The sequence below is a fragment of the Protopterus annectens genome, chromosome 8.part0 (assembly GCF_019279795.1).
Source record: "Protopterus annectens isolate FY-2018-M chromosome 8.part0, PAN1.0, whole genome shotgun sequence".
Classification (NCBI taxonomy): domain Eukaryota; kingdom Metazoa; phylum Chordata; order Ceratodontiformes; family Protopteridae; genus Protopterus; species Protopterus annectens.
In genome coordinates, this window is record NC_056741.1 from 1866850075 (window position 1) to 1866874395 (window position 24321).

General features: G+C 37.9%; 1 protein-coding gene across 1 annotated transcript in view; it reads left to right on the forward strand.

Moving 5' to 3' along the window:
* Positions 1-24321, forward strand: part of LOC122809688 (von Willebrand factor A domain-containing protein 5A-like) — a gene marked incomplete in the record, with an annotated part of 1061360 nt that overhangs the window by 997944 nt on the left and 39095 nt on the right. The window contains 1 exon segment of the mRNA XM_044081364.1: positions 24048-24073. Within this exon segment, the coding sequence (XP_043937299.1) occupies positions 24048-24073 (26 nt within the window).

The window sequence follows — 24321 nt, forward strand, 5'->3', positions numbered from 1 at the left end:
AAAGGACAGGAATTGAATAATTTATGGAATGTTGCTTAGGGTATATGATATATAGCAATATATGTGAAGCATAATGTTTATAAACCTGAACTTGTTAATGCAGTTTGATTACTTTTATATAAATGTAAATTTGCCTATGTCACAAGTGATAACTGAATAAAGATGTTTAAACATATGTATGTCCCATGGGGGTAAGAGGATGGCATGGATTTGTACCTGTGCTTGAGTATCTTACAGATTGCCTCTGTTCCTAATACCCCACCTATGTCCCTTTGGCTAGCATCAACTGTACAATTTCACAAGTGAAAAAGGACATAACTTATGTTTGATCCCATTTATCACATCATGGAACATATGAGTATTTAGTATTGCTCACAATAAAGAAACTGATAGGGCATGGAGCTAGTGGCATCAGAATTTACTTTAAAATGTACTACAAGAAAATGGTGTGTGGCACAGAGGTATGGAGCCCTGACACTGAACCAGACAACCAGGGCTCTTTTGGTGGCCTTGGGAATGGAGGAATCAGGCAAGGTAGAAGAGGAATGAAGGAGCATGACCAACTCGCTTCTTCCAAAAGAGAGGGATGTGAGGGTGGTCATCAAGCAGAGACGGTGGTGAGCCTTCTCCAGTGGAGACTGGAGAAAACACCACCCATGCCCCAAAATGGGAAGGCAGGGTTGCTTAATGATATGCCAACTTGTAAAAGTGAAAATGATTATATTCCCCTTCCCTTTTTAGGGGAGTATGAGTGAGGGAATACAGGGCATATAAAGCATCCAAATCACACCTGATGACAGCCTTCATAATGGCAGCACCCTGCTGACACTCGCATCAGTAATAAATGTAGAATGGGCCAATTGGCCAATATGGGGCTGATGATAGGTTGGCAGCCAGGGAAAAAGACAAAAAGTATTGTACCACAGACAAAGGATGCCGCTTATGTTTTATACATTTTTATTTAATTTTATTTTTAAATTTTTTTAGTCCCCTTTCATTAATACTGGGATCCTGCATTGCATGTAACCTCAATTGCCTCTTGAGTTTGCATATATCTAGGTGCACATCCAAAACTTTACCCTGAGGGTCCTTCAATAATTGCTGTAAAACCATGAACTTAAAACCATGATCCATATATTCCTGAATATGCCGAGTTAAGGCAGTAGTAATTTTTTTTATTCCTTATATCCAACAGATGTTCACTAAGCCTTTCTTTAAAACACCTTCATGTTTTACTGATGTAAAATATGGGACAGTCTTGGCACTTGGCCAAATAAACTACATTCTTCCTGCTGCAATTAAAATTAAAAGTCTTTGGTTGATATCAAACTAATTATGTAAATACATTTAGCAAAGTTGACAATGTTTGTGGTGACATTTTTATACGGAAATGTAATAAGATTAAGAGAAATATGAATGAATATTCGAAAGGGAGGGTGTATCCATTCTCCCTGAGTCACCATGGTAACAACAATCAAGGAACCAATCATGGGCCAAGAAGTGAAGAGGAAGTGACATCATCCCTAAGATCATTTCAGGACAGCAAGCGTGTGCGTAACAGCACTCTCCCGATGAAGAGAATGTAAGGCGTTCAGAAAGATTGTGGGGGAAAGGGCAGCAACCTTATTATTTTTCGGTGAATGGCCAGAGGGATTATACTGAACAGGGAGCCAGACTGAAGACCCAAAGGAACCGCAACTTTCGGCAGATGCACTGATGGATTTAGCCCAGCAAGCATGGTCCAAAGTTAGTAATGAGAAAGATTACAATGTGAATGACTTGGGACAGTTTACCATTGAATAGGGGCCTCTAGACATGGCTCATCAAAGTGAAGTTAATTTAATTCATTCTTGTAGTCATGTATATGAAGAACTTGAACTATTTAGTGATATTCAACATGGAATATGTAATAATGAGTCGATAGATTTGGAAGTTCTAATGCTTTTGATGCATGAAGCGATTGGTTTACCTCAAATTTTATATAATGCTGCTGGTGATTTTAAAATCTATAATTATACCAGTAAGTGTTTTAGTAGTAAGCACACAAATTTATTAGCCAAGGGTTTAACCTTCGTCCAAGTAGGAGGGGTAATGTAGATTAAACTTTGGTTGATTTGAAATTATTCACACGCAAGTTAAACTGCAAGGTATGGTTTAATAATGAAGTTAACTATAGCTTCCGTGGTCCTTCAAAGTTAAAAAAGCCCAGTACGTTTAACCCCCCCCAACAATAATTTTATTGGGGTATTTGACAAAATATGCAAGAGAGATATTAGACAATTATATAATATGTCTAAATTTGAACTTAACAGCAATTTGAGTAAAATGGAGTATGACTTGTTGAAAATAGCTAAGTATAAGAGTATTCAGGTTATGAAACCGATAAGGGTAGTGGGATTGTTATTATGGATAAGGGTGATTATTCCAATGGTATGAATGTGTTACTGATGGAAGGAGCATATGAGGAAAGTTCCTAGAATGAGATCAATATTATGTATAGAACAGTTGATTTGATGTTGGAAGATATGTTGTATCAAGGACAAATTAACGAGGAAGAATATGGATTTATAAGGAATGATTACCCGATGGTGTCCAATATTTTTGCTATACCTAAAATTCATAAAGAGTTAAAAAATCCCAAGTTTTGACAGATTGTTAATGGAAAGCACTCCAAGACATGTTTTATTAGTAAATACTTGGACATCCAATTACAAAAAGGGTTGGTTGCCTTCCCATACATTTGCAAAGATATTTGGCATTTCCTGGAGAAATTAAATCAAATTGTGTTCAGTAGTGATATTATATTGGTCACAACTGATATTTGTAATTTGTTTACAGTAATACCCCATGAAATGGGTTTAACATGGTTAGAAGTACAATTAGTGAAAACAGGTATATATGATCAGGATCAGATTAACAAATATGTAGTGTTGATGGAGTTGGTGCTCAAAAATAACTTATGTGTTTTTTGAAGGGCAATATTACAAACAAGCCACAGGGGTGGCAATGCTCCCATTTTTGCCAACTATGTTGTGTCCTACTGGGAACAAGAATATGTGTTTAAGAGCAAGTTCCAACAACAAATTGTGCACTACACTAGATTTTTGGACGATATTTTTTTTGGTATGGAAGAGCTCAGAAGAGCTTTTAAGTGGATTTTTTGAGTACATTAATGAAACAGTTGATTTTTTTTTAAATTCACATCTAGTTTCAGCAGGGACAATATTATGTATTTAGATGTCCATTTGGCAATTGACATGGAAAATAACAGGATGACATCCATGATTTTTTAAAAACCAAACTTTTCTATTTCATATTTAGAATTTAACAGCTGACATCCCTATTACCAGAAAAGGTCCATTATTAAAGGACAGCTGGTTAGGGCTGTCAGGATGGTAAGTTATGATGATAAATTCATGGATGAAGTATCCTTTATAGTGCAGATGTTTAAGCAAAGAGGATACCTCCTGCGGATGTTGAGTGAAGTAAGTGATGAAGTAACAAAAAAGTGAATAAATGGATTTTACAAACCTATTTTGGGGGGGTGGAATAGCAACAGTCCCTGCTGATTATTTTACCCACAAAGAGGACAGGAAAGAGGTGGGATTTAGTTTTATTATCACATTTAATATCGATTCCAAGGCAGTGGTTGACATAATTAGGTGTAACTGGGATATATTAGAGTTTGATCACAATGTAGCCCAAAAAGTGGGTAAGACACCGTTTATATTATGCAGGAAGGATAGGTCATTTAAAAATATCTTGGAGATGAGTGTTTTTAAGGGTAAAATTTACAATTTTAGGCCTTGTTGCAATTTTAAATGTGGGATGGGGTCCTGCTGCAGTAACATCTTGGAGACCAAGGATCACGTTAATTTGAATGGTAGATTCATTCATGTAACTGGGCATTTTAATTGCAGCAGCAAGAAAGTAGTTTATTTGGCCAAGTGCCAAAACTATCCCATATTTTACATAGGTAAAACGGTTTACTATCAATATTTTGCAGTGCACTTGCACGGCTATGAAGTATTCGAACAACATATGTTCGAACACATCATAGTTCGGCAGGTTATGTGAGCGAATGTTATCATTGCGAATGGACTGTGCAGTCACAATGATAACGTTCACTCATGTAAGGGGATTGCGGTACAGTGCGGTTAGGGAAATACATCCCTTTCCTCACTGTAGTGCGATCTCGGAGTTGGAATATTAAGTTAGGGGGGTGTGGGAGGCGCAGGGGGGTGCAGGGGGGCTTGCATAGATGTGAGTTTAGGCTAGTTAGGTAGGGAGTTAAGGGAAGGGTGGGAGTGCTGTTAATTGTCGAAAATGTCACTCATTTTCGACAATTAGCTGTTTTTGACATTAGGTACATACGGAAATGTTCATTTCCGATGTTAAAAGTCGAACTTTCGTACACTTTTTTTTATTATTGTCGATTTTTTGATAGTAAACCAGGTAAAACATGTAGGCATTTTAAAGAGAGGATTAGTGAGCATCTGTTGGATATAAGGAATAAAAAAAAATGACTAATGCCTTAACTAGGCATATTCAGGAATATATGGATCATGATTTTAAGTTTACGGTTTTACAGCAATTATTGAAGGACCCTCAGGTTAGAGTTTTGGATGTGAACCTGGATATATGCAATCTCAAGTGGCAATTGAGGTTAAATGCAATGCAGTATCCAGGTATTAATGAAAGTATTAATATGTCTTGTCTGTTAAAATTAAAAAATATTGTGGGGTAAGTTTATTCACATATTTATTTATTATTTTATATATATATGCACATTTGCACATTTTTATATCTGTTTTAGGTATGGTATTAATTCTTATGACTTAAAATGGTGCAATTGAATTTTAATGGGTTAAATTTGATTGATTGATGTGATAATGTGGTTATGTAATATATAGAAAGGGTTGGGTTATGTTTTAAGTTGTTCTGAGAAATCCCTCATAGGGGAAGAAAGCGCTTAACCTGAATTTTGTACAATAAACTCATTTTTGACCTTTCTGCTGTTGTGGTGGATCATATATATATATATATATATATATATATATATATATATATATACACACACACACAGACACACACACACACACACACACACACACACATATATATATATATATATATGTATAAAATCATGTAGGCCTATACTGATGGGACTATTGTACATCCACAAGTCATTGGTACCAGAAATGCACATTTCAAGGACCAAAACCTCTTCTTTAACTTAAACAGAATGGTTTGGAGAGACAGGCTCATCCCTCAGCTGTTACCACTACTCTAGAACAGAGTCTCCCTACATTTAAAACAAAGTTCACTGCAGTTGTCATTAAAACACAGCCTGGATCTATGGATGGGAATGAGACAATTTAACACAGGACTGCCCCCTGCATTACATATGGTTAGAGGCAGTACCTAAATGCTCTTCCTACAATATGTCCCTTATAAACACTCAGTGGTATTCCCTAGGAATAATCACTGCCTTGCTTAGAATTAATCACTGTTCTTTTAGTAGTATACAATATAGAGCCTGGAGCTAGGTATAGGTAATTTTAACTAATGGGATAACTGGCTAGGCTAAAAATGGCCCACAAGGACAGTTAACCGACTGTTCACTTATGAACCTATACAGTATGTGATACACTGGGGATAGTTGCACTATGCAAGTCAGAAGGTAACATGCTTACATAAACAACTTTATTATTCATCTCAGACTTTTTCTGAGATGGAGTCTTGAGCAAAAGCCTATCCATGCTACATTTTGTCTTCTTCTCCTGGATCTTTAGACCTACTTTGAATACTTTACTATTTCTAGTTGTCTGATCCCAACCCCCAGCTCATGCATCCAGGTTGTTAGAATTTTCTGATTCCTGCCTAAATGGTAAGGGCTCTGGTAATGAATGAAAGTAAGCCTTGATGGTAACATCATCATAAGTGCAGCCTAATATTTAAGCTTTTTTAGTTATTGCTATCCAGTTTGGCTCCCCTTCTTCCTTATAAAATACTTATAGAATAGGTAGGGTATCGCTGCATTGATGAAATGCTCTTCTTTTTTTGTGCCTTGCCCCATCCTGTAAATCAACTCATAGTATGTCTTTTGCTATAGATCCCCCATCTTACAGTAATCCTATCCCCTCATTGCTAATCTTTTACCTCTTTATTAGAGCCTACATTACTTAATTTTGTCCTAATCTCTTCTCTGTCCTTTTTAGGGCCTTCACACTTCCCTTTCCAATTATTTTTCTTATTCTGTTTTATGATATTATAACACTTTCCTTAGGAATTACTTTCCATATTACCTTCTGGCTCCAACACAAATAGGAGTGCTGTCCCAAATCTTGTACTGTTCAAGATGCAATGCAAAACCTTGTATTCCCAAAGGATAAACCTGTCCTTAATCTTGTACTGTTCCAGTTACTACACAAAGCCATGTCTCTTTGTATCCGAAAGGATGAACCTCTCCAACATCTTGTACTGCTCCAGATACTATGCAAATCACTTCCCTTTTTATCCCAAAGGATCAACCTGTCCAAAATTGTGTACTGTTCCAGCTACTACATAAAGTCACTTCCCTCTGGATCCCAAAGAATTACCCTATCTGAAGTCTTGTCCTGTTCCAGATACTATGCAAAACCACTTCCCCTTGTATCCCCAAGGATGAACCTGCACAAGGACCTGTGGTAGTGCCAAATGTTGGAGGCTTTATGGAAGTAGAAGCACATTATTTATTCTTTCCTCCTGTCTTTACTACTTTTCTTCTTTCCTTTCATTCTTTTCCTTTGTTGCCTGAATTTAGCCTTCTGGAAGAAGCCCATTTATATAGAGTATATAAATAAAACTAGTTGCCTTTATTCCATATCACCCCCAGGTTTTCTAACACAGACTTTTGATATCATGAAGTACAGCTTTCTCTGGAAACAGGTACAGGATATATGGATTTTCTATGTATCCATACCTACTCATCTGATCATATACAACTTTATGTGAAAGTAATTTATCAGATAATGCATCGGTTTTGGTCTTTGGCTGGATTAATTTATCTTAGTCGCATACTCATCAGTGAGACTTTGTGCCCTCATAAGGGGCACTTTGCAGGTACACAACAGATTTTCCCATCATAGCAATATTCTCTCTTTCCCCATCATACTCAACTGTATTAAAACTTTTAAGACTTCTGCCCTGTGACATGTAGAAACAAAGCGTACCATACATTTTCAGGCTTCTTGAATATTCCATATGCAGGAATAAATCACATTTCTAGATCCACTATTTCCAGTTGTCTGACAAATTACCCTAAATCATAGGTTCTTAGATTCATAATAGATTACTAGGCTAACAGCTTAAGATCCCTTAAAGCCTAGTCAATATAATCCAATTTTGATTATAAGTGATGTATAATGTTTTCAACTGGGCGTGTGTCAGTATGGTTTGTGATGTAAGATGATTGCAACTAGGATTGCGTCAGTGTGCTTTGTTTTCATTTATATAAATGTATGATTCCCTGTTTGTAAGTGATGGTTTAATAAAGGTGTTTCTTGTTAAAAAAAGGACAGGAATTGAATAATTTATGGAATGTTGCTTAGGGTATATGATATATAGCAATATATGTGAAGCATAATGTTTATAAACCTGAACTTGTTAATGCAGTTTGATTACTTTTATATAAATGTAAATTTGCCTATGTCACAAGTGATAACTGAATAAAGATGTTTAAACATATGTATGTCCCATGGGGTAAGAGGATGGCATGGATTTGTACCTGTGCTTGAGTATCTTACAGATTGCCTCTGTTCCTAATACCCCACCTATGTCCCTTTGGGTAGCATCAACTGTACAATTTCACAAGTGAAAAGGACATAACTTATGTTTGATCCCATTTATCACATCATGGAACATATGAGTATTTAGTATTGCTCACAATAAAGAAACTGATAGGGCATGGAGCTAGTGGCATCAGAATTTACTTTAAAATGTACTACAAGAAAATGGTGTGTGGCACAGAGGTATGGAGCCCTGACACTGAACCAGACAACCAGGGCTCTTTTGGTGGCCTTGGGAATGGAGGAATCAGGCAAGGTAGAAGAGGAATGAAGGAGCATGACCAACTCGCTTCTTCCAAAAGAGAGGGATGTGAGGGTGGTCATCAAGCAGAGACGGTGGTGAGCCTTCTCCAGTGGAGACTGGAGAAAACACCACCCATGCCCCAAAATGGGAAGGCAGGGTTGCTTAATGATATGCCAACTTGTAAAAGTGAAAATGATTATATTCCCCTTCCCTTTTTAGGGGAATATGAGTGAGGGAATACAGGGCATATAAAGCATCCAAATCACACCTGATGACAGCCTTCATAATGGCAGCACCCTGCTGACACTCGCATCAGTAATAAACGTAGAATGGGCCAATTGGCCAATATGGGGCTGATGATAGGTTGGCAGCCAGGGAAAAAGACAAAAAGTATTGTACCACAGACAAAGGATGCCGCTTATGTTTTATACATTTTTATTTAATTTTATTTTTAAATTTTTTTAGTCCCCTTGGACCTCAAAGAACCATCCCAACCCCAGTACCCCACATCTACATCAGGTCTACCAGCCAACATCCTACCACTGGACTATTCCAGTATTTGCTGGGGCCACCCATGGATCCTAAGGGCATCCTGGGGACTCAACTGTCTGTGCTTCCATGGGGGGGGTGTTCTTTTTATATGCCCTACCCATGTTCCCTTTCTATGCTCCCCCCACATGCTAATCAACCATGTCCGAGGGCAACTCCCTCTCAAAACCATGTCTTCCCTTAGGGAGTGTCATCAATAAGATCTCTCCCTCCCAGAACAGGCACACCCATCACTCCCTGATTCTCCATCAGTCAGCAGTGATACTAAACAAACCCGTGTCTGCTGGGCTGTACTTAGGGCTTTATCCATCTATGCCAACAGAATAGCCTATGTAATGTACATGTTTTATGACTGAGTTTACAGTTGTCAACTCTCTAGAAGCAACATATTTATTACAACCCAAAAACTGAAGTGAAGGTTAATAAACAGGTATCAGAAGTGGTGGGGGTTCATGGGGGTGGGATACAACAAGAATCTTACTCATTGTTGGAACCGTTAACAAGAAGAATATGAAAGGTAGAAAGTAAGTCAGATATAACTGCATTCTTACAGCTGAGTGGGGTGGATGAAACATTTCTGGTCACTTTGGAGAAGTTTAAAGCTTTCTAAAATGTTTGCGTTTAGAATGTAATATAGAATAATAGTCTTAAACAATCTGGAAAGCATTGGGAGAATAGCATCACAGAGGAGATTAGGAGGGCCAAAGGAGAGAAATATTTAGAGCTGTAGGTCTGGGAGCTTGGCAGATGATAAATAAGAATTATGGTGAAATGAAGAAAAAGATAATAAGAGACACTGAAGAATAAAAAGGTAAAAGAAGATCACTAATTGAAAAAAACTCTACTCACCCCCTTCCAACTTTTGTTTGCTTTACTCCCTTTCTTCAGATTAGACATATAACCATTAATTGTGGGAGAGAGGATAGTAAAATGCAAGAATGTGTTGCTTTTGTTTGGCATGGATAAGTCACCAGAAAATGGGAGGGGCAGGCTATGGAGTAAAGGAGGATATGAGGGCTGGAGAATGGCAGGCCTGGATGTATATGCTTTGGTATTTAATAAATAACAGAGGATAAGAAGAGCCAATCACAGCATCATGATGTGGAAGGGGATGAATCATGAGTTAAGTAGGGAGATGGGAGAAGGAGAACAGCAGTTTTTAATAGGTTGAAGGAGTTAGAGGCAGGAATGAGAAAATGACTGAATGTGAAGTGGTATTAATATGGGAAGTACATTTAAGACTTGAACTGGGAAAATGGGTCAAACTATACAAAATTTGGGATCATCTGTGGGTGAAAGGTATTAGGTAACTTGGTAACATGGGTGTACAGGAAAAGGTAGCGTTAAAGTCATTTACCCAGTTGCAGAAGGAGTATGGCATCATTAAATCATTAGTTTTGTTTTATAATTAGTTTGGGGCAGCAATACAGAGGTTATGGTAAAAGGCAATTAAGCAGCAGGAGGGTCTATCTAATGGATGCATACTGTCTGTCAAATGCGAGAAATGGAAATGAAAAGCCAAGGAGAGAATAATACATAAATATATTATGAAGATAAAAGCTAAGATGGTGATGGAAAGGTTAAAGGAACAATAGAAAGAAATCAAAGAAATATTCTAACAAGACAGAGGGGGAGAAGAAGTGAGTACTAGACTAAGCAAGTAGTCTAGAAAAGGGCCCATTTGGGAAAAAAACAAATGAACATTATTTATAGGTGATAATATATTCCAGCAAGATTGCCAAGGGAAAGGAGATGATGGAGATTAGATAAAGAAAAGCATGGACACTGCCAATGTTTTGCATCAGGATCTGAGGAGTGTGCGGGAATGTCATTAAGGAGAAGGAATATTTGGTATGCCTTTCACAAGGAAACTGAAGCTGTACTTATTTAGTATGTTATAGCAAACAAGGCTAAAACACGGGACTGCTGGAATGGGGCATGTCCTCTTAATGATTGCAGTATGGATTTGAAGCCTATTGGTGTACAACTGGAAAACCACTTATGGAATTAAGGTGCCTGAAGTCAGAGCTTGTAATAGCCAAACCATGAGGATGATTATTAATGAATATTGAATTGCAAGAGGATAAAATGTGCTAGAAAAGTGGAGCAATATCTAACCACCTTCCATTCTTGATGAGTCTAATATGCAAAGCTATGGAACGCATCATCATGGACCTAATAAACAAGGATATAGGAAATCTCTAAACTCTGGATCCTACACAGTTTGGTTTTGTAAAGGGTAGATCATGCCTGCTCAACTTGGTCGACTTCTTTGAGTCAGTCACCAGAGCTATGGATGAAGGCAAGGTGGTTCATACAGCCTGCCTTGATCTGGCCAAGGCCTTTGATACCACTCCCCTCTCAGGAATCATTGAAAAACTCACTAAGCTAAGCATCAACCCCTATATCACTAGGTGAGTTACAAATTGGCTCACAGACAGCACCCATAGTGTGAAAGTAGCTGACTCCAAGTCAGACTGTCAACCAGTCACGAGAGGAGTCCCACATGGTCCACTCCTGGGTCCTCTCCTGTTTGATATCTACTTCTATGAAGTCCAGGACAACACGAAGGGACTCTGGTTGACAAAGGTCACAGATGATTGCAAGTTGGGAACTATTATTAACTCCCCAAGTGATGTTGACATCTTACAGAAAGGCCTCAATGAGACCAATGACTGGTGTCAGAACCATGGCTTTAAGCTCAATGCCAAAAAATGTGTCATCATCCCCCTTGCGAAAAACCCAGTTCACTTGAATTACCACATCGATGGTAGTCCACTGAACACAGAACACATTATAAGAGATCTGGGAACACATGTTGACAGCAACTTCTCTTTTGACCACCACATTGCCACTGTGGTCAGAAAGTCCTTCTATGTGGCTCATTTCATTACTAAGGGTTTTGCATCCAGGAAGAAAGAGGTTATTGTCCCCCTCTACTCTTCCCTCATTAGGCCAATCATCGAGTACAATGCCCCATTTGGCATGTATCTCACTAGACACCTGCAACAACTGAAGAGGCCACAAAAGTACCTCACAAAGAGGATCCTAGGCCTTAAACACTTGTCTTATATGGACAGACTCAAAAAAATCCAACTGTTCTCTGTCTCATATCGCCTAATTAGAGGCAATCTCTGCTTGACTTACAAAGCCATGTCTGACCCAGCTCTGTTAGAAATGCTACATCTAAATAAATCCCAATCCCTCCACACTACATGCTTCAGAAACCTCAACCTCATTACCACAATCAACACAGGCAGGTGTCAACAAGACCAATAAACAGAAAAAAGACACCACAGGAACCAGGCAGCACCAAAATAAGTCCTTCAATGTAGAATGTAGCAAACTACTCCAAAAACCAAAACGCCAACACGTAGGTTTTAACGCTTTATTAAAGATCCGTTTTCATCACCAACTTCATCAGAAATGAACACAGAATGCCCAACCTCATCATATTAAATACTAGCTCCAATTAAAATTAATTGAATAATCAAATCAATTAAGTCTTTAAAACAATTGTCTGAAAATATCAGAAACATACTCCAAAATGCCATCTCTAAAATATAGGCATTTATAAAAAATCACAGTAGTAAAACCTTACAAATAATTAATGTATTAAAATACCTGTGTTATGAATATTAAATACAGCATAAGTTCAAAATTTATATGCTATGAGTGTATTTGTTAACCTATATTGCCAAAACTCATAGCTTAGCTGCTCTCATTTTAAGTATTGGTGCAAGGGATACCATTTCATTGAGACCAGGGGGCTTAGTTGATTCTAAGACAACCTGCCAGAAAAGCTCTCTAAATTCTATCCTGGTCTCCCACATGCCACCCTAGCATCCAAATGCACCACTTCCAACACGAAAAATTCAAATTTGGATTTAGTACAAAGGCAAGAGCGTTTGTAAAGTGCATTACTTTCTTTACCAGTTCTAATCTCATACAAATGTTCATAAATACGTTGTTTGAGCTTTCTTTCACTCTTGCCTATGTAAAATGAACCACAGAACATACATACTGCCATATAAATAATACCATAGGTATTGCAATTAGCAAATGAATTTAAAAAAAGTCTCCTGTCCCTTTCCTTCAAAAAATAACTCTCTCCCACTAATAGATGTTTGCAATAATTACATGCCCCACACTTAAATAAACCTTTTTTGTTATTGGTGGGCTTACCAGGTTTCAAATCTGTATGCCCCATTTCTAGGTAGTTTTTTATTGTTCTTCCTTTCCTGTATACAAATGTATATAATATATAAATATAAATATAAATGTCAATTTATCAGTAAAAATATTAGTTAAATCAGAGATTTTGGAGAAATTCACCCATTCTCTCTCCATAGTTTTTCTAACAAGACTCGGTTGTCCATCAAAGGTAGTAACCAGGCAGTTTGTATAATTGCCCATCTCCTGTTCCTTGGATGGAAAAATTATCCCACTACCAGTGCCTAATACAGGGGCAAACCTAGAATTTCTAGCTGAAGACACCTCTCTAAAGATTTCATCTATAAGGTCTTCAGGGTACCCTCTACTCTGAAACTGAACCCTTAACCAATCACATTCCTCCAGGAAAATTCCATCTTCAGAGGACATTCTACTGATTCTCACAAATTGCCCTTTAAGAACCTTAGAAAATTTGAACATTCATTGTTTTCAGAAAAACTTTCTTTTGGAACAATGGATGTAATAGACCTTTTTACCAGTATACCTCATGATACTGGTTTGTATTGGTTTGAGGAAATGGTTGAATATAAGGGGCTTACCAATAATGAATTTAGAACAGTATTGCTTCTTATGGAAGTTATTTTAAAACATAATTTCATTTTCTTTGCTGGAGAATATTATCAACAAGTAAGGGGCGTAGCGATGTGGGCCCATTGTGCCCCCACCTACGCAAACATTATTATGGCATATTGGGAAAATAAATTTCTTTTGAATTCTCTACACAAAGACAATTGGGTACTCTATGGTAGATTTCTAGATTACCTTTGTTTCCTGTGGACAGGAGATGAAACAGCATTTGGTGAAATGGTTAATTACCTTAGTGGTACTACAGCCTTTTTGAAATTCACTTACAAGTTTGATTGTGACACTTTGAATTACTTAGACATTACTATTCAGAAAAAGGATAAACACTTTGTCTCAAAGGTATACAGGAAAGATACCTTCTCGAATTCTTACCTCCATTTTAGTAGCTCACACCCTCTTTCACAAAAAAGAGGGGTTCTTAAAGGGCAATTTGTGAGAATCAGTAGAATGTCCTCTGAAGATGGAATTTTCCTGGAGGAATGTGATTGGTTAAGGGTTCAGTTTCAGAGTAGAGGGTACCCTGAAGACCTTATAGATGAAATCTTTAGAGAGGTGTCTTCGGCTAGAAATTCTAGGTTTGCCCCTATATTAGGCACTGGTAGTGGGATAATTTTTCCATCCAAGGAACAGGAGATGGACAATTATACGAACTGCCTGGTTACTACCTTTGATGGACAATCGAGTCTTGTTAGAAAAACTATGGAGAGAGAATGGGTGAATTTCTCCAAAATCTCTGATTTAACTAATATTTTTACTGATAAATTGACATTTGTATACAGGAAAGGAAGAACAATAAAAAACTATCTAGAAATGGGGCATACAGATATGAAACCTGGTAAGCCCACTAACAACAACAAAAAAGGTTTATTTAAGTGTGGGGCATGTAATTATTGCAAACATCTATTAGTGGGAGAGAGTTATTTTTTGAAGGAAAGGGACAGGAGACTTTTTTTAAATTCATTTGCTAATTGCAATACCTATGGTATTATTTATATGGCAGTATGTATGTTCTGTGGTTCATTTTACATAGGCAAGAGTGAAAGAAAGCTCAAACAACGTATTTATGAACATTTGTATGAGATTAGAACTGGTAAAGAAAGTAATGCACTTTACAACCGCTCTTGCCTTTGTACTAAATCTAAATTTGAATTTTTCGTGTTGGAAGTGGTGCATTTGGATGCTAGGGTGGCATGTGGGAGACCAGGATAGAATTTAGAGAGCTTTTCTGGCAGGTTGTCTTAGAATCAACTAAGCCCCCTGGTCTCAATGAAATGGTATCCCTTGCACCAATACTTAAAATGAGAGCAGCTAAGCTATGAGTTTTGGCAATATAGGTTAACAAATACACTCATAGCATATAAATTTTGAACTTATGCTGTATTTAATATTCATAACACAGGTATTTTAATACATTAATTATTTGTAAGGTTTTACTACTGTGATTTTTTATAAATGCCTATATTTTAGAGATGGCATTTTGGTGTATGTTTCTGATATTTTCAGACAATTGTTTTAAAGACTTAATTGATTTGATTATTCAATTAATTTTAATTGGAGCTAGTATTTAATATGATGAGGTTGGGCATTCTGTGTTCATTTCTGATGAAGTTGGTGACGAAAACGGATCTTTAATAAAGCATTAAAACCTACGTGTTGGCGTTTTGGTTTTTGGAGTAGTTTGCTACATTCTACATTGAAGGACTTATTTTGGTGCTGCCTGGTTCCTGTTGTGTCTTTTTTCTGTTTATTGGTCTTGTTGACACCTGCCTGTGTTGATTGTGGTAATGAGGTTGAGGTTTCTGAAGCATGTAGTGTGGAGGGATTGGGATTTATTTAGATGTAGCATTTCTAACAGAGCTGGGTCAGACATGGCTTTGTAAGTCAAGCAGAGATTGCCTCTAAGTAGGCGATATGAGACAGAGAACAGTTGGATTTTTTTGAGTCTGTCCATATAAGACAAGTGTTTAAGGCCTAGGATCCTCTTTGTGAGGTACTTTTGTGGCCTCTTCAGTTGTTGCAGGTGTCTAGTGAGATACATGCCAAATGGGGCATTGTACTCGATGATTGGCCTAATGAGGGAAGAGTAGAGGGAGACAATAACCTCTTTCTTCCTGGATGCAAAACCCTTAGTAATGAAATGAGCCACATAGAAGGACTTTCTGACCACAGTGGCAATGTGGTGGTCAAAAGAAAAGTTGTTGTCAACCTGTGTTCCCAGATCTCTTATAATGTGTTCTGTGTTCAGTGGACTACCATCAATGTGGTAATTCAAGTGAACTGGGTTTTTCGCCAAGGGGGATGATGACACATTTTTTGGCATTGAGCTTAAAGCCATGGTTCTGACACCAGTCATTGATCTCATTGAGGCCTTTCTGTAAGATGTCAACATCACTTGGGGAGTTAATAATAGTTCCCAACTTGCAATCATCTGTGACCTTTGTCAACCAGAGTCCCTTCGTGTTGTCCTGGACTTCAGAGAAGTAGATATCAAACAGGAGAGGACCCAGGACTGGACCCTGTGGGACTCCTCTCGTGACTGGTCGACAGTCTGACTTGGAGTCAGCTACTTTCACACCATGGGTGCTGTCTGTGAGCCAATTTGTAACTCACCTAGTGATATAGGGGTTGATGCTTAGCTTAGTGAGTTTTTCAATGATTCCTGAGAGGGGAGTGGTATCAAAGGCCTTGGCCAGATCAAGGCAGGCTGTATGAACCACCTTGCCTTCATCCACAGCTCTGGTGACTGACTCAAAGAAGTCGACCAAGTTGAGCAGGCATGATCTACCCTTTACAAAACCAAACTGTGTAGGATCCAGAGCTTAGAGATTTCCTATATCCTTGTTTATTAGGTCCATGATGATGCGTTCCATAGCTTTGCATATCAGACTCATCAGGAATGGAAGGTGGTTAGATATTGCTCCACTTTTCTAGCACATTTCATCCCCTTGCAATTCAATATTCATTAATAATCATCCTCATGGTTTGGCTATTACAAGCTCTGACTTCAGGCACCTTAATTCCATAAGTGGTTTTCCAGTTGTACACCAATAGGCTTCAAATCCATACTGCAATCTTTGAGAGGACATGCCCCATTCCAGCAGTCCCGTGTTTTAGCCTCGTTTGCTATAACATACTAAATAAGTACAGCTTCAGTTTCCTTGTGAAAGGCATACCAAATATTCCTTCTGCTTAATGACATTCCCACATACTCCTCAGATCCTGATGCAAAACATTGGCAGTGTCCGTGCTTTTCTTTATCTAATCTCCATCATCTCCTTTCCCTTGGCAATCTTGCTGGAATATATTATCACCTATAAATAATGTTCATTTGTTTTTTTCCCAAATGGGCCCTTTTCTAGACTACTTGCTTAGTCTAGTACTCACTTCTTCTCCCCCTCTGTCTTGTTAGAATATTTCTTTGATTTCTTTCTATTGTTCCTTTAACCTTTCCATCACCATCTTAGCTTTTATCTTCATAATATATTTATGTATTATTCTCTCCTTGTCTTTTCATTTCCATTTCTCGCATTTGACAGACAGTATGCCTCCATTAGATACACCCTCCTGCTGCTTAATTGCCTTTTACCATAACCTCTGTTTTGCTGCCCCAAACTAATTATAAAACAAAACTAATGATTTAATGATGCCATACTCCTTCTGCAACTGGGTAAATGACTTTAACGCTACCTTTTCCTGTACGCCCATGTTACCAAGTTACCTAATACCTTTCACCTACAGGTGATCCCAAATTTTGTATAGTTTGGCCCATTTTCCCAGTTCAAGTCTTAAATGTACTTCCCATATTAATACCACTTCACATTCAGTCATTTTCTCATTCCTGCCTCTAACTCCTTCAACCTATTAAAAACTGCTGTTCTCCTTCTCCCATCTCCCTACTTAACTCATGATTCATCCCCTTCCACTTCATGATGCTGCGATTGGCTCTTCTTATCCTCTGGTATTTATTAAATACCAAAGCATATACATCCAGGCCTGCCATTCTCCAGCCCTCATATCCTCCTTTACTCCATAGCCTGCCCCTCCCATTTTCTGGTGACTTATGCATGCCAAACAAAAGCAACACATTCTTGCATTTTGCTATCCTCCCTCTTACAATTAATGGTTATATGTCTAATCTGAAGAAAGGGAGTAAAGCAAACAAAAGTTGGAAGGGGGTGAGTAGAGTTTTTTTCAATTAGTGATCTTCTTTTACCTTTTTATTCTTCAGTGTCTCTTATTATCTTTTTCATCTTTTCACCATAATTCTTATTTATCATCTGCCAAGCTCCCAGACCTACAGCTCTAAATATTTCTCTCCTTTGGCCCTCCTAATCTCCTCTGTGATGCTATTCTCCCAATGCTTTCCAGATTGTTTAAGACTATTATTCTATATTACATTCTAAACGCAAACATTTTAGAAAGCTTTAAACTTCTCCAAAGTGACCAGAAATGTTTCATCCACCCCACTCAGCTGTAAGAATGCAGTCATATCTGACTTACTTTCTACCTTTCATATTCTTCTTGTTAACGGTTCCAACAATGAGAAAGATTCTTGTTGTATCCCACCCCCATGAACCCCCACCACGTCTGATACCTGTTTATTAACCTTCACTTCAGTTTTTGGGTTGTAATAAATATGTTGCTTCTAGAGAGTTGACAACTGTAAACTTAGTCATAAAACATGTACATTACATAGGCTATTCTGTTGGCATAGATGGATAAAGCCCTAAGTACAGCCCAGCAGACATGGGTTTGTTTAGTATCACTGCTGACTGATGGAGAATCAGGGAGTGATGGGTGTGCCTGTTGTGGGAGGGAGAGATCTTATTGATGACACTCCCTAAAGGAAGACATGGTTTTGAGAGGGAGTTGCCCTCGGACATGGTTAATTAGCATGTGGGGGAGCATAGAAAGGGAACATGGGTAGGGCATATAAAAAGAACACCCCCCATGGAAGCACAGACAGTTGAGCCCCCAGGATGCCCTTAGGATCCATGGCTGGCCCCAGCAAATACTGGAATAGTCCAGTGGTAGGATGTTGGCTGGTAGACCTGATGTAGATGTGGGGTACTGGGGTTGGGATGGTTCTTTGAGGTCCAAGGGGACTAAAAAAATTTAAAAATAAAATTAAATAAAAATGTATAAAACATAAGCGGCATCCTTTGTCTGTGGTACAACACTTTTTGTCTTTTTCCCTGGCTGCCAACCTATCATCAACCCCATATTGGCCAATTGGCCCATTCTACGTTTATTACTGATGCGAGTGTCAGCAGGGTGCTGCCATTATGAAGGCTGTCATCAGGTGTGATTTGGATGCTTTATATGCCCTGTATTCCCTCACTCATACTCCCCTAAAAAGGGAAGGGGAATATAATCATTTTCACTTTTACAAGTAGGCATATCATTAAACAACTCTGCCTTCCCATTCTGGGGCATGGGTGGTGTTTTCTCCAGTCTCCACTGGAGAAGGCTCACCACCGTCTCTGCTTGATGACCACCCTCACATCCCTCTCTTTTGGAAGAAGCGAGTTGGTCATGCTCCTTCATTCCTCTTCTACCTTGCCTGATTCCTCCATTCCCAAGGCCACCAAAAGAGCCCTGGTTGTCTGGTTCAGTGTCAGGGCTCCATACCTCTGTGCCACACACCATTTTCTTGTAGTACATTTTAAAGTAAATTCTGATGCCACTAGCTCCATGCCCTATCAGTTTCTTTATTGTGAGCAATACTAAATACTCATATGTTCCATGATGTGATAAATGGGATCAAACATAAGTTATGTCCTTTTTCACTTGTGAAATTGTACAGTTGATGCTACCCAAAGGGACATAGGTGGGGTATTAGGAACAGAGGCAATCTGTAAGATACTCAAGCACAGGTACAAATCCATGCCATCCTCTTACCCCCATGGGACATACATATGTTTAAACATCTTTATTCAGTTATCACTTGTGACATAGGCAAATTTACATTTATATGAAACTGCATTAACAAGTTCAGGTTTATAAACATTATGCTTCACATATATTGCTATATATCATATACCCTAAGCAACATTCCATAAATTATTCAATTCCTGTCCTTTTTTTTAACAAGAAACACCTTTATTAAACCATCACTTACAAACAGGGAATCATACATTTATATAAATGAAAACCAAGCACACTGACGCAATCCTAGTTGCAATCATCTTACATCACAAACCATACTGACACACGCCCAGTTGAAAACATTATAAATCACTTATAATCAAAATTGGATTATATTGGCTAGGCTTTAAGGGCTCTTAAGCTGTTAGCCTAGTAATCTATTATGAATCTAAGAACCTATGATTTAGGGTAATTTGTCAGACAACTGGAAATAGTGGATCTAGAAATGTGATTTATTTTTGCATATGGAATATTCAAGGAGCCTGAAAATGTATGGTGCGCTTTGTTTCTACATGTCACAGGGCAGAAGTCTTAAAAGTTTTAATACAGTTGAGTATGATGGGGAAAGAGAGAATATTGTTATGATGGGAAAATCTGTTGTGTACCTGCAAAGTGCCCCTCATGAGGGCACAAAGTCTCACTGATGAGTATGGGACTAAGATAAATTAATCCAGCCAAAGACCAAAACTGATGCATTATCTGATAAATTACTTTCACATAAAGTTGTATATGATCAGATGAGTAGGTATGGATACATAGAAAATCCATATATCCTGTACCTGTTTCCAGAGAAAGCTGTACTTCATGATATCAAAAGTCTTTGTTAGAAAACATGGGGGTGATATGGAATAAAGGCAACTAGTTTTACTTATATACTCTATATAAATGGACTTCTTCCAGAAGGCTAAATTATTTTTTGAAGGAAAGGGACAGGAGACTTTTTTTAAATTCATTTGCTAATTGCAATACCTATGGTATTATTTATATGGCAGTATGTATGTTCTGTGGTTCATTTTACATAGGCAAGAGTGAAAGAAAGCTCAAACAACGTATTTATGAACATTTGTATGAGATTAGAACTGGTAAAGAAAGTAATGCACTTTACAAACACTCTTGCCTTTGTACTAAATCCAAATTTGAATTTTTCGTGTTGGAAGTGGTGCATTTGGATGCTAGGGGTGGCATGTGGGAGACCAGGATAGAATTTAGAGAGCTTTTCTGGCAGGTTGTCTTAGAATCAACTAAGCCCCCTGGTCTCAGTGAAATGGTATCCCTTGCACCAATACTTAAAATGAGAGCAGCTAAGCTATGAGTTTTGGCAATATATGGTTAACAAATACACTCATAGCATATACATTTTGAACTTATGCTGTATTTAATATTCATAACACAGGTATTTTAATACATTAATTATTTGTGAGGTTTTACTACTGTGATTTTTTTATAAATGCCTATATTTTAGAGATGGCATTTTGGAGTATGTTTCTGATATTTTCAGACAATTGTTTTAAAGACTTAATTGATTTGATTATTCAATTAATTTTAATTGGAGCTAGCATTTAATATGATGAGGTTGGGCATTCTGTGTTCATTTCTGATGAAGTTGGTGACGAAAACGGATCTTTAATAAAGCGTTAAAACCTACGTGTTGGCGTTTTGGTTTTTGGAGTAGTTTGCTACATTCTACATTGAAGGACTTATTTTGGTGCTGCCTGGTTCCTGTGGTGTCTTTTTTCTGTTCGTTACCACAATCAACAGAACCTGCTGGAGGGACAGGTCCATAACCCAGAAACTGCCCATGCTATGGAATAGACTTTACATACATGTCAAGAGGAGCACCTCACTGGCCCTGTTTAAGAGAAATCTTGATGAGTGGATGGAAATAGAAAATTCACCCTGGGGATCACTCCAGTGGCTCTACTTGACAGAGACACAAGGAACTAAGGTTGGGTGGCACGATGCCAGGGTGATCCTATGGGCTAGGCTTGTAAAGGCTCCAGGGCCATTAGCCTAGTACACACTTATGAACCTATGAACCTATTATGGATTTGCTTCTACTGCTTTAGATTGCAACACAATCTCTCATGTCATAGGTGTTCACTCCTACAATCTCTAACGCTATCCATTACATTCAAACCAAGAGGACAGCTTGAAACAAAAATTCCGTTGTTGTGTCTGGCAGTACAGAGATGTACAATATTGCAAAAGACAACAAAGACAGTCTCAGGCAATCAATTGTTTAACATCGGTAAGTAAGTGCTTTCCAATATTTCTTTTACTGAGTATACAAGAAGAAGCCAACTGATTTGTAGTTTGTAGCAGAGGAAAGATAAAAGCAAGGTTGACAATATGAAGGGATAGGTGTGTCACTGTTGAACAGCACACACACACACACACACACACACACACACACACACACACACACACACACACACACACACATACACATACACACATTTGGAAGAGTGTAAGGAAGCCAGTGTGTAGGCTCACTTTCTTAGTTGTGATACATGAGATAGAGGTATGCAAATATGCAGTCTAATAAGAAGTACTGATCTGTCTAACTTTCTAGGTATATTTATGTGGATTATGCATGTGCATATTTTTTACACTTATTACATAATGTTTGCAGTTATTACCTTTTTCAATAAAAAAACAATACAAATTTAAAACGGGAAGGAAATGATTATGGGAATATAGTGAATAATTGCTGCAGTGTACCACAGGAAGGGCCTGAGACTGGTTTGACAATAGGAGAGCTAGACAGCTAAACAAAATCCAAATAAGTTCCAGGCAGGCAGGTAGACTGGACTCCAGATGTAACTTTAAATCAAAATAAATTTATTTTATAAAGTGCTTTTCATCCAATTCTATACATGAATTTCTTCAGATACACTGTTACTAAAGAAAATGGTGCTTAAAATCCCCTCCCTTACTAGTCATGTGATCAAAAGACCCATCAAGAATTGAAAGTACCCTCTACATAAGAACACCTATATTACTCAGACTTCTTGCATACAAAAGCATATACTAAAACTTTTTTAAAAAACAAATCTAAATTCCTATTCAACTACTCATAAATATTATCTTTTTTAAATTTTTCAATTTTAGGATTCTGTGGATGGAACACGTCATTTAAACCTGGTAGTGTATATGCATCCAGGCGTATTTGCCACAACAATTCAGATAATTCCAACATTACTGTCACTAGACCACCTCTTGGATCACTGGACCACCTCTCAGGGTACTTTCTGAATAGTAGACTATTCTAACAAGCTGCTGGAATTAGTCCAGATGAAAGGCTCCAGTAAAGTGTACAGGCAAAATAAGTAAAGTGATGAGCAAATATTAGTGGAGATGGAGGTTTTATCACTAGCCACCAGAAGAAATGGGGGCACAATATAAGTGCAGAAGATCATGTGGGGAGATGTTAAGGGATCACTGAACAGGGACGACAGAAGGAATGAGGGTGCCCAGGCAGAAGTCTTGTAAAGACTAATCCATTTACTCTTTAAAACTGTAAAAGTACTTCTTGAAAAGGGTTATGGACTGGGTCTATATTAGACTATATTAGAACATTGAAGTTTCAGAACTTCGAATGTTCTAATATCGACACCTATTCAGCGAAAGCTGAAAACATCGAAAATTCAGAACAGCGAATTTTTTCCTAGAGAAAAAATTTGCTGTTCCATAACACATACACACAACATAAGCACACCAAACAAACAGTAATTCATACACATACACCTAAAATCATACATCTAACCCTACACTAAACTGTACATATACCACTATCTACCCACTTACCTTAACCCAACCCCTAACCCTAAGGTCCATCACTATCGCACACATACCTCACCTGCGCCCTAACCCTAGCTCACCTAATCCGCCCTAACCCTCACGTCCACACATTCGCACACTTACCTGACCCGCACCCTAACCCTAACTCACCTAACCCGCCCTAACCGTCACATCCACACAATCACACACTTACCTGAACCCTACCCGTAACTTTCCACCACAGTGCTGAAAATAGCGAAGCGACAGAAATGGACAACCGAATTTTTTCCCTAGGAAAGAATTTGGTTTTCTGTAACTTTGCTATTTTCAGCTTTCGCTGAATAGGGGTCGATATTAGAACATTCGAAGTTCTGAAACTTCGATGTTCTAATATAGACCCCATGGACCTATGACATGGACTATCAGAATGGAATGTGAAGAGGGAATCCATGCAGACCTTCAGCAGGGCATGAAATAGATATAAAAAGTATGGTCAGAGAAGAAGGAATTGTGTTTAAATAGTGGAATACCCAGGCTGGTCTTAATCCTCTACCATCAAGCAAATATAATGTAAATAAAGAGATGTATTGTTCTTCACAAAAATCTGTCACTGCTTACAAGATATAATTGGTAATTTCTTTCACACTCCTCAACATTGTAAAGAAAATCTCTTCATTCTCAACTCCTCTGCATAAAACTAGTGCATGTAATTTCCAGACCATTTATAACCGATGTTGTACATGCTAGTTGCTGCCACACATTTCTTCTCTTCACAGCTCTTGTGTATTTCATGTCTAAAGCTCTTTGTGAGAAGAAATCTGCTGGTTAAATAGTACTATTTGTTTTGAATTATTTCAAATCCAAAAGAGGTAAATTTATTAACCGTTTACTTTTTTTAGGTTGCCAAAACTTGGAAGCTTTAGAGGTAAGTAAAATGTTAACATTAAGAAAGTATACAATGTGCACTGTTTATTGAAATTACTTTCAACACGAAGCAAGAATGGTAAACTTTAGAATGTTAAATACATTAAAATGGTATTCTAAGCTAATTTTCTTTTCTGCCATAAAGCAAATGTAATATAAAATCTTCATTGCTATTCAGAAAACCAAGGCTTCCTTCAGGAATTGGCAGTTTCTGTACATGACATCTGGAACTGAAGACTCCACAAGAAT